Source organism: Puma concolor, chromosome F2, assembly GCF_028749965.1.
Source record: "Puma concolor isolate L17-30 chromosome F2, mPumCon1.1.hap2, whole genome shotgun sequence".
NCBI classification, from domain to species: domain Eukaryota; kingdom Metazoa; phylum Chordata; class Mammalia; order Carnivora; family Felidae; genus Puma; species Puma concolor.
Window position 1 is genome coordinate 73,698,167 of NC_141684.1, and position 12,778 is coordinate 73,710,944.

At 41.3% G+C, this 12,778-nt stretch overlaps 1 protein-coding gene across 3 annotated transcripts in view; it reads left to right on the plus strand.

Annotated features, from left to right (window-relative positions):
• Positions 1–12,495, plus strand: part of TOX (thymocyte selection associated high mobility group box) — a 309,790-nt gene extending 297,295 nt beyond the window's left edge. For all 3 annotated transcript variants that reach the window (XM_086695151.1, XM_086695150.1, XM_086695152.1), the window contains 3 exons: positions 3,629–4,006; positions 11,011–11,162; positions 11,494–12,495. In XM_086695151.1, the coding sequence (XP_086551277.1) occupies positions 3,629–4,006; positions 11,011–11,162; positions 11,494–11,530 (567 nt within the window). In that variant the 3' untranslated portion in view covers positions 11,531–12,495. The remainder of the gene's footprint in view (positions 1–3,628; positions 4,007–11,010; positions 11,163–11,493) is intronic.
• The last annotated feature ends 283 nt before the right edge of the window (positions 12,496–12,778 follow it).

Genomic DNA, 12,778 nt, shown 5'->3' on the forward strand with positions numbered 1-12,778 from the left:
TCAGGTCATGATCTCACGGTTTGCAGGATCGACCCGCGTTGGGCTTGGGCCGACAGCACAGAGCCTGCTTGGGATTCTCTCTCTCCCTCTGTCTCTGCCCCTAGCCACCGCCCCCCCCCCCAAAATAAATAAATAAACTTTTTAAGAGAAGGTGCAATTCAGGAGAATTTGGTTCATTGTTTATTTTGCTTCTCCTATTGAAGAAAACCAGTACATTCCGTAGCTCTTCTGGGCTGTAATTAGAAAGCTATCAGCTTTCTAATTTATTCTAGAAATTGTGTCACTATCCTTAACCTAGAATGTGAAACTCACCATGCACATCGTGTTCCAGGAAACATGAAACTATGGATTAGTGTAATATAATATACCTGGATTATGTAATTCAAGTAAGCGTTTTGAGGCAACAAAAATTAGTTTAAATTTCAGGCAAGAAGTGACTATCTAAATTGAAATATAGTTCTAGTTGCCATTTTAAATACGTATGTGTAATTTATTCGTCCCTCTGAACCAATGTTTTCCATTGAAGACTATTCTCATGAAATGACCCACTGAGAAAAGAAGGTTTCTGTGGCTCTCAGTTGGAGATTCACAACATACATTAGCATTCTGAAGGCTCTGAGAAGGCACGCACTCATTCCCTTATTGATCATGGAACCTTGTTTGTTTGGTTTGTTTTTTTTTTTAAGTTTTTTTTTAAGTTTATTTCATTTTGAGAGAGACAGAGACAGTGCAAGTTGGGGAGGGGTAGAGAGAGAGGGAGAGAGAGAATCCCAAGCAGCTCGGCACCATCCGTGCAGAGCCGGACTCGGGGCTCGAACCCACGAACCGTGAAATCAGGACCTGAGCCGAAACCGAGAGTCGGACGCTTAACCGACTGAGCCACCCAGGTGCCCCGGAACCTTGCTTTTTACAAGACACTTACTTTTCCCCAAATCCCCCCTAAGACTTGGCAACTGCATGTGTCAAGGGGCGAAGTGGGTATAGTACCCAGAACTGCTTAGCAGGACCAGCTACCGGCCCACGAAGCCGGCCCCGCTGCTGCCTCAGCATCCGTGCTTACCAGGGTGAGGCATTCCTGTTCTATGTGTAGCAAAGTTTATTTCTTGAAGTTTGTTCAATTTCACAAATGTACGGATTTACTTCCACTATTGTAATTCCCGGAGTGAGTGTCTGATGATGTCTGAGCAACATGTCCTACGCTCCGGTGTGCATTTGGTTTCGTGCACACGCGGGCGCGTACGAGTTCAGGCTACGTATCTATGCGTGTGCCCTATCACTTGATAACGAGGGGATTATTGGCCACAGAAATAAAAATGAAAACATTTTACAATACGTAGATTTCATAGTTTTGATACCAGGGGAAACGTGAGTTTCTTTTTCTTCTAGTTAGATTAAAAACATCCATAAAGCAAGAAATAAAGACGCACTCACTTGTGTTAAATTTTATAGACGCCTATCATGTGTAAGAGTTCTCTTCCTGGAGGAAGTCGATGGAGTATGTGACTACGTATGAAATTAGCCCTTCTACGGTAGACTGAGGAAGAGGCAATGACACACAATGAAACCACTGCCCGGATGACTTAACCACACAAGCACACCGTAAACACATAATCTTCTTGGCATATGTGGAATGGGTTTTGAGGCCCATCGCTGCAGTACATGTTATTCTGATGTAGAACTAGTCACTGTTTACGCAGCCTGAATTAACCCGTTCGACCTTTTCTTTGAATTATTCACTACTCTGCACATCAACGATACAAATTTTTAAGCAGAAGTGAAAAACAAAAAAAACCCTACTTACGTGTTTTTTGTCTTTTTTTTTTTTTTTAAACCGAAAACGCCTTTTAGGGACCGCATTTAACAAAGCTTTCGTCTAAAGGCGCCCCTTGAAAATTTTTGGTGAACAATTCTTGACTTTTTAAATATTAACACCGAAGACAGGGAGTCTGAATGTCTGTTCATATTTCATAAGCAGCATCAATATGGACACAGTGATCAATATTACGAGAGGACTCTTGCAGGGGCTCGAATTCTTGGGGGGCACCTTACTGTGTACTCTACGTGGAGAATTCCGAGCCTCCCGGGACCCCAGGTTTCCATGGTTTGTATTTTTCACAGGTGTCAGTTGTGTCCTTTCTCTGGAGAGAATATGTGGCTTTGGCCATTCATTCCCCCCACGTACCGTCCTCAAGTCTGCACACATACACAGCACGGTTCTCGTTGTGGTGTTCATTTAATTTTCCTACATTAATGGGGAAAAATGAGTTGCGCTGCGAGCAGTGGTATAGGCTGTCTTGTGAAATGAAATTCCCACGTGGCATTTCGCGTCACCCTGCATGACGACCAGTGTCCCTAACGTGCTGGTCCATTGGTGGTGCTGCGTGTTGTGGGATTCGGAAGGACCCGGCCTCACTGACACTAACAAGAACTCATTTGACCCATAAACGGAGTAAGCGTGATCTCAAGGTTGCAGAATAAGTATATTTGCAACATCAAGACATTGTTTTGACAAAACAACTTTTTTCTCCAGGACACGGTAGCGTTTTTCTTCCCCAGCTGGTTTTACTTTTCCCCGTTTGTTTTATCAGCCTCTTCCTCTCCGCAAAAGTAGGAGGTAGGTCTGCCCAAGAGGAAACGCTTCGGGGTTAATTCTTGATTCTTTTCAGCTCCCACCGATAGGTCTAGTTTTTAAGTCAATGAAAAGATTATTAGGGAATGGCTTTATGAAGGTATAAAAAAATTAGGGCAAAATTACATTAATTTATAATGGAGTCAAAAATTTCTAAGAGAGATTATTTTTATCCAGTTCATTAAGGGGGACAATTCATCACAAACTTCTTTTAAAAATCAAGATGAGTTCTGTGGTTACTTAGAAGCTATATTAATGTGGCTTTATATGACTTCAGAAAGGTATTTTAGAACTCCTTTCCCCGTTTTCATTTCCATCAACCAGCTTTGTTTTCTTTGTGCAAATATCTAGGCCAAGGCTTCTTAAGAATATGAAAGAGAAAAATAAAAAAATGAAACATACAATCAATGGAAGAAGTCCAGAACTGAATTACTTTCCAAGTGAGCTCTGCTCGTATTTTCTATTAGGGCACTGATGACATCCATTCTGCCCCTCATCTTTCTCTTTGTTTGCGTGATGAGAAAAGTCACCAACTTAGAGCTTGCATTTAGGCAAAGGAAAAAAAAAATGTCACCGGAGATTGTTTTAGATTCCACAAAGAGGAAGATTAAGCTCAGCCTTGCATAAATCACATTACAAATTAGATTAAGAGTCAAGAATAGTAACAGGTGTTGGGGCACCTGGGTAGTTCAGTCGGCTGTGCATCCAACTTTGGCTCAGGGCATGATCTCGCGGTGCACAAGTTCGAGCCCCACCCAGGGCTCACTGCTGTCAGCACAGAGCCCACTTTGGGTCCTCTGGCCCCCTCTCTCTGCCCCTGCCCTGCTTGAGCTCCGTCTCAAAAATAAATACACATTAAAAAGAATTTTTTTTCAAGCATAGTAACAGGTGTTGATTCACGTGGAAGTTCCCAAATGCACTCACAGAGCGTCTTGCTAATGGAAATCAACACCCCGCGTACCCGTCTCTGAACTCCGCTCTTGTCTGTTTCCTCCACAGAGCTACAGTGAACCTGTTGACGTCAAGACCTCCCAACCTCCTCAGCTGATCAACTCAAAGCCGTCAGTGTTCCATGGGCCCAGCCAGGCCCACTCAGCTCTGTACCTAAGTTCCCACTACCACCAACAACCAGGAATGAATCCTCACCTAACTGCCATGCATCCCAGTCTCCCAAGGAGCATAGCCCCCAAGCCGAATAACCAAATGCCAGTGACTGTCTCTATAGCAAACATGGCCGTGTCCCCCCCTCCTCCCCTCCAGATCAGTCCACCTCTTCACCAGCATCTCAACATGCAGCCGCCCCAGCCACTCACCATGCAGCAGCCCCTTGGGAACCAGCTCCCCATGCAGGCCTTACACTCACCGACCATGCAGCAGGTAGGTGCCCACACCCTGGGCTCCCCTTGTTCCGAAGTGCTGGGGGGTGGGGGTCTGTCCATCCAGCGAAAGGGGTAGGGGGGCATGTGTGTTGCGTTCTGTTGAATGGAGAGAAAATGGAAGGTATTCGACCAATGTCGGAAAAATATAACTTACAGGCGGTGAGTTTGGGCAGCATTACATGATCACAACAATGGATCGTGGCTTCTTTCCATGATCACCCCCCGGCTTCCAACCACGTCTCTAGAAATCGCACTTCTAATCACCCTCCTTGTTTTCTGCTCCTTGAGTAAAGTACGTTTATAATTTTGAGATGCCAAACACTGTTAAAGATTTCTTGGGAACTGAGGAATCTGCCTTTAAAAAAAATTGTTTGGAAAGTCTCGATGGGTATGCCTGTTGAGGCCAACGAATGCTGCAAAACGAAATCAGACCCACCGTTTTTTGATATTCGGAAATATCAAATTGGCACAACCTTAAAAGTACGAAGAAATGAAAGTTTCAACCAGTGTTTTATTTAAAAATGGGTATGTGGCTGCTGCATAAATCAGAAAACACAGGAAGTTTGAAAGCCTCTCTGCCTACTCCCCCAATTATTGAACCCGCTTGTGTGCAATCTTAGCTTGACTTTTCTTTGAAATCAAGTGTGCCTCTAGGATTTGGTGTTATTGGAAAATTTGAAAATGAGGATCAAATGGTACAAATGAAACTAAATATAAAGCATTCAAGAATCCTGAACACTTGCTTTGAAAATACAGACCAAGGTAAAAACTACAAATCACATCAAATTCAGCTAGCGCTTTTATAAGCCAATGACTCTATTATAGTTTCCAAAGCAATAACTAATTATGTGAACTCAGGCTTCTTATAGAACTGATATCTGGAATTGATATCTATAGAATTGATTCCTCTGTGGAATTTGAGTCTACAGTCAGACCAGAGTAGGGTGGAGAGGAGACAGAAGAATCAAATATATGTAGCCCCAAATTTATTTTTATTATTATAATTACATATTCGGATTCCTGAGAGCTGACAATAGCAAACCTTAATATATTACCTTAACTTATCCTTAATTTTCCTTAATTTCAGAAAATTTATAGTGCAGAAACTAGCATTATCTTCATTTTATAAGCAAGGAAACTCAAGCTTGGCAGAGTTAAGTAATATGCCCATAATGTTGGTGCTAGAATTCAAACCCCGTTCTGTTCAGAAATCACAGTCCAGATTCTTTTTTTTTTTTAATTTTTTTTTTTTTTAACGTTCATTTATTTTTGAGACAGAGAGAGAGAGAGCATGAACAGGGGAGGGTCAGAGAAAGAGGGAGACACAGAATCTGAAACAGGCTCCAGGCTCTGAGCTGTCAGCACAGAGCCTGACGCGGGGCTCAAACCCACAGACCGCGAGATCATGACCTGAGCCGAAGTCGGACGCTTAACCGACTGAGCCACCCAGGTGCCCCACAGCCCGGATTCTTAAATGCTAGGCCTGCCGCCTCTCACTCTTAATCATTCTTTTTTTTTTTTTTAAATGTTTTCATTTTAATTTATTTTTGAGAGAGAGAGAGCATGGGAGGGGAGAGATTGGCGGGGGGGGGGGGGGGGGGAGGGAAACAGAAGATGCAAAGCGGGGCTCTGTCCTGACAGCAGGGGGCCCGATGCAGGGCTGGAACTCACAAACTGTGAGATCATGACCTGAGCCAAAGCCAGAAGCTCAACTGACTGAGCCACCGAGGCACGCCTCACTCTTAATCATTCTTGTAGACTATTACCGGTTTTGTATTAGAAAGCCTGTGTCTCCCAAGAATTTGGAGAGTCTTTAAATTCTAGTTCGTTCTCAGATTAAAATGGTAATAGCAAATGGACTCACCTCTTTACTGAAGTCTTCCCTGATCCCTAAGCCAAAGATATTGAGAAAGCTCTGATGGTTTATTACCCATGTTCAAGAATCTAGTCGTTGATTCACTAGGGAAGAAGACTGGGGAAAAGCCAACTCCTGCCATCATACTTGCCCACAGCGGTGTCTGTGACTGGCAAGTGACATTCATAAGGTCAAATTTCCACTCTTTCTATCAGTCATCACTCACAATAGAAGGGCTACTCTTGGGTGCCCTTGCATTTTAATGAGCCAGTGGCGTTTGCGTAAAGAATGAATGGTTTGAGGAACACGACCTTGCGTCCTTGGGTTGACTCCTGCCAAAGGTGCTGCCTGGCTGAGGGCTCACGTTCTGCTCATGATGCTCTACTGCAGGTCAGTTTCTTCTCGGAGAAAGAGAGAGAGAGAAAGCACAGTCCCCTCCACCAAGGTGAGGGCTACAGCTCTGTTTAGAGAGGACACCCTTTTTTCTGATTTACCCACTCAGATGGTTCCTTTTTGCATGTATACAAACACCTCGGATGAGCTAGCTGTGATCCTGAGTAGTTTTAAAACATCTCAGAATTACATAAGGGCCACATGTGAAAACTCAGGAGATTTGTCTTTCTACATGGAATCAGAACCGAATAGGAAAAAATAGAACAGATGACATTGGACACGTTGTTCATCAATCTTTAAGTCAGTTCTATTAGTGTATCTCAAAAAGTGTTCTTACTGAGATGGTAGGACCTGATTTCAATTTACATTCATAATAGAAGACACAATGGCATGCACCCAAAACGGAGAGTAAATAGCCAAAAGACTACAGTGACTAAAATGCCTTTTATCAATGACTCGATCATGGTGGGTGAAATGAAACAATTGTTGAATGGGCAGGTGAACAAATGAGCAATTGAAAAAAAAAAAAAAAGAGTAACAGAAGGGTTTAAATATTAGGAGAAATTATAGGTTAGTTTGTAGAATCTCGGTTCTTTGGAAGTTTGGGGTTTTTTTTATTTCATTGATTCAAAAAAGATTAATGGAACCCCTAACCGGTGCCAGGCACTGTCTAGCCTTTGGAAATTGAATGATAAATGAGGACAGGTAATGAGGCCTCGGTCCCCCACACAGCTGACATCAGAGTTGGGGGGCGGTTGTGGTGTGTTGGTGGTAATAAGATCCTGCGGGGGGAGAAAAACTGAACTGGAATTCAAGCTGTGGGCTGTGTAGAGAAATAGCAGAGCCTTCAGCTGCAGTGGGTAAGGGAGGCCCCTATGGAGGGCTCACACAGCCATGAAGGGAGAAGAGAAAGCAGCCTTTCCGAATCAGAAGGTGGAAAGTGGAGGTGGGACAACCAGCAGAGGGCAGAAGCAGGGAACAGAGGCTCTGAGGCTCGAGCTGGAAGGACCCGCCTGGGGAGGAGCGCGGCTGGTCCAGGACACTGGAAGGAGGCCAGTGGGGAGCACGGTGAATGAGGGAGAGGCATGGGGGCTGAGGTCAGAGTCACAGGCAGGTAAACGGAATAGGATCTTCAGGGTAGGGAGACCAGCGGCCCCAACAACTCGATACTCCTAAAATCAGGATCAAAAAGTCTGTCACCCTTGATGTCACTCAATTTATTACCATCACAACAGTCTGTCAAGGCCAGTGTTCAAGTTCTCAAAGTTGGTCTTTAGCCTGTAGTTGTAGAAACAGGTTGCGGATGAAATTCAACCTGTCCGATTCACCATCCAAACCACCTGTATCCTGAAGAGACTTGCCTCCTGGGTGTGGGGGCCATGTTCACATACTCAAATGTGAAAAGAAAAAAAAAAAAAAAAGAAAAAGAGAGAAAGAGAAAGCAAGTTAATGGCTACCGTATTTTTAATATAATCTCGTATTTCAGTATTACTTTACCTATTTCACTCTCCTTCTGAAAATGAATATATCCTACAAAACCAATCACATAGTCCACCAGGAAAAATAGTTTCATTTTTTTCCCCTAGAACAATGTTTTATACACCAAGCCCATGGACCTGCTTTTTTTTCTTTTTTTTCTTTTTTTTGGTCCAGTTTTCTTCCTTTATTTTTTTTTTCCTGTTCACTGTATTGTCGAATGAGGTCACGAGAAAAAAAAATCATTAATATCTGTCAACTTCCTTTATAACCTTAAGAAAAAATCTTTGTATGATATCACACAGACAGATTTTCAATTTCCTCGTGTAATAAACAGCTGCTTTAGGATTTGGGTGTAATTTAAAGGTTTAAAAAAAAATCACATTGAGATTGATGAATAAATCAGTTGTGAAGACAAAAACATTGATGCCTGTTGAAAATACCTCTCCAGACAGGCAGGAAATGAAATTAGTTCCCAGTAAAGTGTGGATATGAGGATCACTGTTCGGTTGTGCTACAGGCTTTTTAGGACTTGCTTTGGTAGAACAACAAAACCACTAGGGCTACAGAAATCTAATTAAAGAGCAAATGTCCCTTCTGACATCAAATCAATCTTTATCACGTTTTCTATTTTTATTTCAATCTGGCACCAGAAAATGAAATTTACAATTCCAGGCATGCTACAAAACAGTTGGTGATTTTTCTCTTGAGCATTAAAATGCAAAATATTCAGCCTTGTTTAATTAGGCCGCTAAGCAAACATTTTCCAAAAATGTGTATCATCATTGTTGTCTCATATTTACATCAATAGTAAAAACATACTTAGCTCTAGGTTCAACTTCAACATCTCTCTGTATAGTGTTCAGAAGAATGTTTCATTTTCCAAATCGAAAGCAAGTAAAAGAATGTTACTCCAGGCTCTGCCTGTATTGTTCTTGATCCTTGCTCGTTTTGATATTACTGATCTTCTTAAATTGAGGCATGGAGGTTGGCTGACTTTGAAATCTTTGAACTTCGTAGATAACACCTAATTTGGGTTTTATAACCTGAAGTTACCCATTTAATCTTAAACTAATAGCCCGAGGAGTAGCGTTCTCCTCATATTCTCTCACCCAACCTTGAAGAACCATTGTCATTGGATGGGAATAAAGCAGTGGTGATTTCTGTTGTTGATTGTGTTGGCTTAGGTGGAAGGCAGTTGGCTTGTTTCTGTGTTTTGCTCTCTCGTTATGTTTCTATACCTTCAACTAACTCGAGATATTTTCAACTGCTCTTTTTTTGACACTTGTTTACTTTTAGGTGACGTTTTATCGGTTGTGCCAAAATCCAGTATGGAGAACTTTACATTAAAATGATAGGAAAGCCCCTGGCATTTACACATTTATACACCCCCGTGCCTTCCCGATGGTGGCCTGTGTTAAATTTTATTTACTGGAAAAGATGATTTACTGAGCCACTACTACAGAGTAGGCCCTGAGAATATCCAGTAAGCAGGGAAAACACCCTCTGATCTCAAGTCCCCATGGGCAGAGCCCTTAGGACAGGGGCTAAAATGGAAGTCAACACAAGGCTCCTCTCTCTAGGAGCTTTGTCCTGCTGTTTGCCCCGTATCATACTAGACACTAAGGAAAGAAGTCAAGAAAGCTGGACGGTCACCCCCATAAAGACAAGATTCTATGACCATAATGCAGTGAATACATTTAATCAAAGCCAGTGGGACTCCTCATGTGAGAGATACAGCACTGTCTGGACAAAGAAAGGAAATCAGCCTGGAAAGGACTGGAGACACAAACATCCAGTTATACCTCTTAACTTTTCACCTTCCTATTTTAGAAAATGTTGATAGCTTTGAGCTGCAGGTGGTGCCTACACAAACATACTTATTGTCCACAAACCAGTTGTTAAATGAGAAAATACTCTGTTCCTTTTAGTCCGTGTGAGGTCGAGTAGTCAGGCTGGCTGAATTCTCTGCTTTTTAATGGTGTGCCTCTAATCATCCAAAGGTTTGTCTTTCATCTACGGCTGTGGTGGGAGTTGGTGTGGACATTGGCTTGAAGTCTTTATCATTGGAATGGAAAATAAATTAGTATCTTAAAACCAAAATGGAGAATTGAAGACATTTGATAATAGGTACTTGGAGTGTTTACCCGAGACACTGAAACATGAATCAAGGTCTAAGGAAATATCCTTAGTTAAAAATCAATCCTCTGATCATTCTGCTGAGTTTAAAAAAAAAAAAAACAGTAAAAACTCAATATTATGCCTTCCAAAGCTCCCTGCAAGTAAATAGGGAGTGATTCATTTTTAAATCTCTTGATTTTTCAGTGGTTAAAAACCATGCATGATATCTGCAGCAGAAAGAGACAACCACGAGATTAATTAAGTTGCTTTTTTGGTCATTTCCAGCAAAGCTTGCTTATGCTGCTCTTGAATTCACCAGATAAGCTAAAAATAAATCTTAGTGTATAATGCTTTTTGTTTACCAGATATAGCTATATACTTCAGAGAGTCTGTCCTTGAATTTTTAATAGCTTCGCAAGGATTAAAAGTCAACACTTCACCATACCAGTGTATTAAGAAGAATCTTCCTGAAGTCGATTATTATTTGGCAGCTAATAGACTTTTCAATTAAAAAATATTTGCTCTGTCTTACACTTTTCCTTCTCTGTGTTTTCCATGGCAAGTTGCTTTGAATCTCTTTCCTCATATTAGTCCAACAACTGTTAAAAAGCTTTGGTTGAAATTTTTTAGCTGAGAAAGAAGCACAAATAAAAGAAGAAGCAGATGGTCCCTTTGTGACTGAATGAAGAAAACGGGTTTTGAGAACAATATGTGAATAGGTGTAGTCTAATAAAACACTCAGCCACCTGCTGCCTGAATCCTTCAAAAGAGATTCTGTTGCATATTCTGGGGATTAACTATTAATGTATCCTTAGGTTTGATAGAAAACATAAACCGAGGGACCTTTTTGCTTTGTGTTGATTGAGTTGGCTTCCCCATATTTTAAATTGTTCCTCAATTCAATTTATCTGCTCAAGAGTGTAATTAAAGGTTTTCTAACACGTGGTTAAATGAAGGAAAAGTAAGAAGAATAGGGTTGTGGGCACTTCTTTTCTACCTTTGTTTTAATTTTTCTGGGCCCTCTGGATACGTTTGCCCTTGCAAAGACACCAGCAAGAAGGCCCTAGTGTGTTTGCAAACAATGGATAAATATTTACGGCCTCCTCTTCTTAACAAGGCACTTTGATCCTTATTTGTGGACTTGCTTTCCCTTTCAGGGATTTACTCTTCAACCCGACTATCAGACTATAATCAATCCTACATCCACAGCTGCACAAGTGGTCACCCAAGCAATGGAGTACGTGCGTTCTGGGTGCAGAAACCCTCCCGCCCAGCCGGTGGACTGGAATAACGACTACTGCAGTAGTGGGTAAGTGGCGGGTCATCGCCACCTGCTGGTGGACAGCTCTCATAGCAGGCTTGGTGTCCCCTGCTCCCGAGTAGAGGGCAAGAGCCGTCTTTCTTCTTCCCGCTTTCTAAAGGTTGATCTGGCTCTCTCCCACTCTAACCAGATCATCTTTTAGAAAGCGGGAAGAAGAAAGATGGCTTAAAAACTGAGATCCCTGTTCCGTTTAACTGTATACTTTCCCAGGGCCCAGCCCCATCCCTCAAGCTAGAACAAACAGACGAACCTCCCCCACGGTCGCCGGTAGCACTAGCCTTCCAACAAGACACGGCGTGTCTGTTTTCTCTTCACACAGGGGCATGCAGAGGGACAAAGCGCTGTACCTCACCTGAAAGTCTGAACACCTCTTCTTTCCACTGAGGAATTCAGGGAAGTCTCTTCACCGTGGATTGCTTTGTACAGTCAAGGCAGTTCTCCATTTTATTAGAAAATCCAAGTTGCTAAGCACTTAGGACCATTTGAGCTTGTGGGTCACCCACTCTGGAAGAAATAGTCATGCTTCTTTCTTATTTTTTTAATCCCTTCTGGACATTGTTTTTCTTCTTCCCTGAAGGAAATTTGGACCATTCAGATTTTATGTTGGTTTTTTGCTGTGAAGTGCTACGCTATAGTAACTGCCTTAGCAACTGTAGATGTCTCGGGTAAAAAGTCCTGGATTTTCCATTGGTTTTCATAATGGGTGTTTATATGAAACTACTAAAGACTTTTTAAATGGCTTGATGTAGCAATCATAGCAAGTTTGTAAATAGCATCTATGTCACACTCTCCTAGAGTATAAAATGTGAATGTTTTTGTAGCTAAATTGTACTTTGAAACTGGCTCCTTCCAGTTGATTAATTTCACAATAGGGGTTAAATTGGCAAACATTCATATTTTTACTTCATTTTTAAAACAACTAATAGTTCTATATTTTCAAAATATTTGAAAAAAAAAAAACGTATTCCCAAATGATTTTAATTTAAAAACAAATTGGCTTTGTCTCATTGACCAGACAAAAAGAAACTAGTGTTAAGGGAAACGCGAACACATTTATTTTGTACTGCAGAAAAATTGCTTTTTTGTATCACTTTTTGTGTAATGGTTAGTAAATGTCATTTAAGTCCTTTTATGTATAAAACTGCCAAATGCTTACCTGGTATTTTATTAGATGCAGAAACAGATTGGAAACAGCTAAATTATAACCTTTACATATGGCTCTGTATTATTGTTTCTTCATACTGTGTCTGTATTTAATCTTTTTTTATGGAACCTGTTGCGCCTATTTATGAAATAATAAATATAGGTGTTTGTAAGTAAATTTGTTAGTATTCGAAAGAGGTTTCTTTGATGTTTTAACTTTTGCTGGCAAAAAAAAAAAATTCACGCTTGGTGTGAATACTTTATTATTTAGTTTTTACAGTGACATGAATAAAAGCAAACCTACTTTTCATTTTAGCAGCAAATTAAAGCCACCCATCCTTATTTCTACATTTCTTTGGTTGATGCAAACAGAAAAACTGATATTTAAGAACTTCCTTTCTTCGTACGCTATAACAGAGAATTGCCCCAAACGTCACACAAACTCCAAGACTAAACAGATG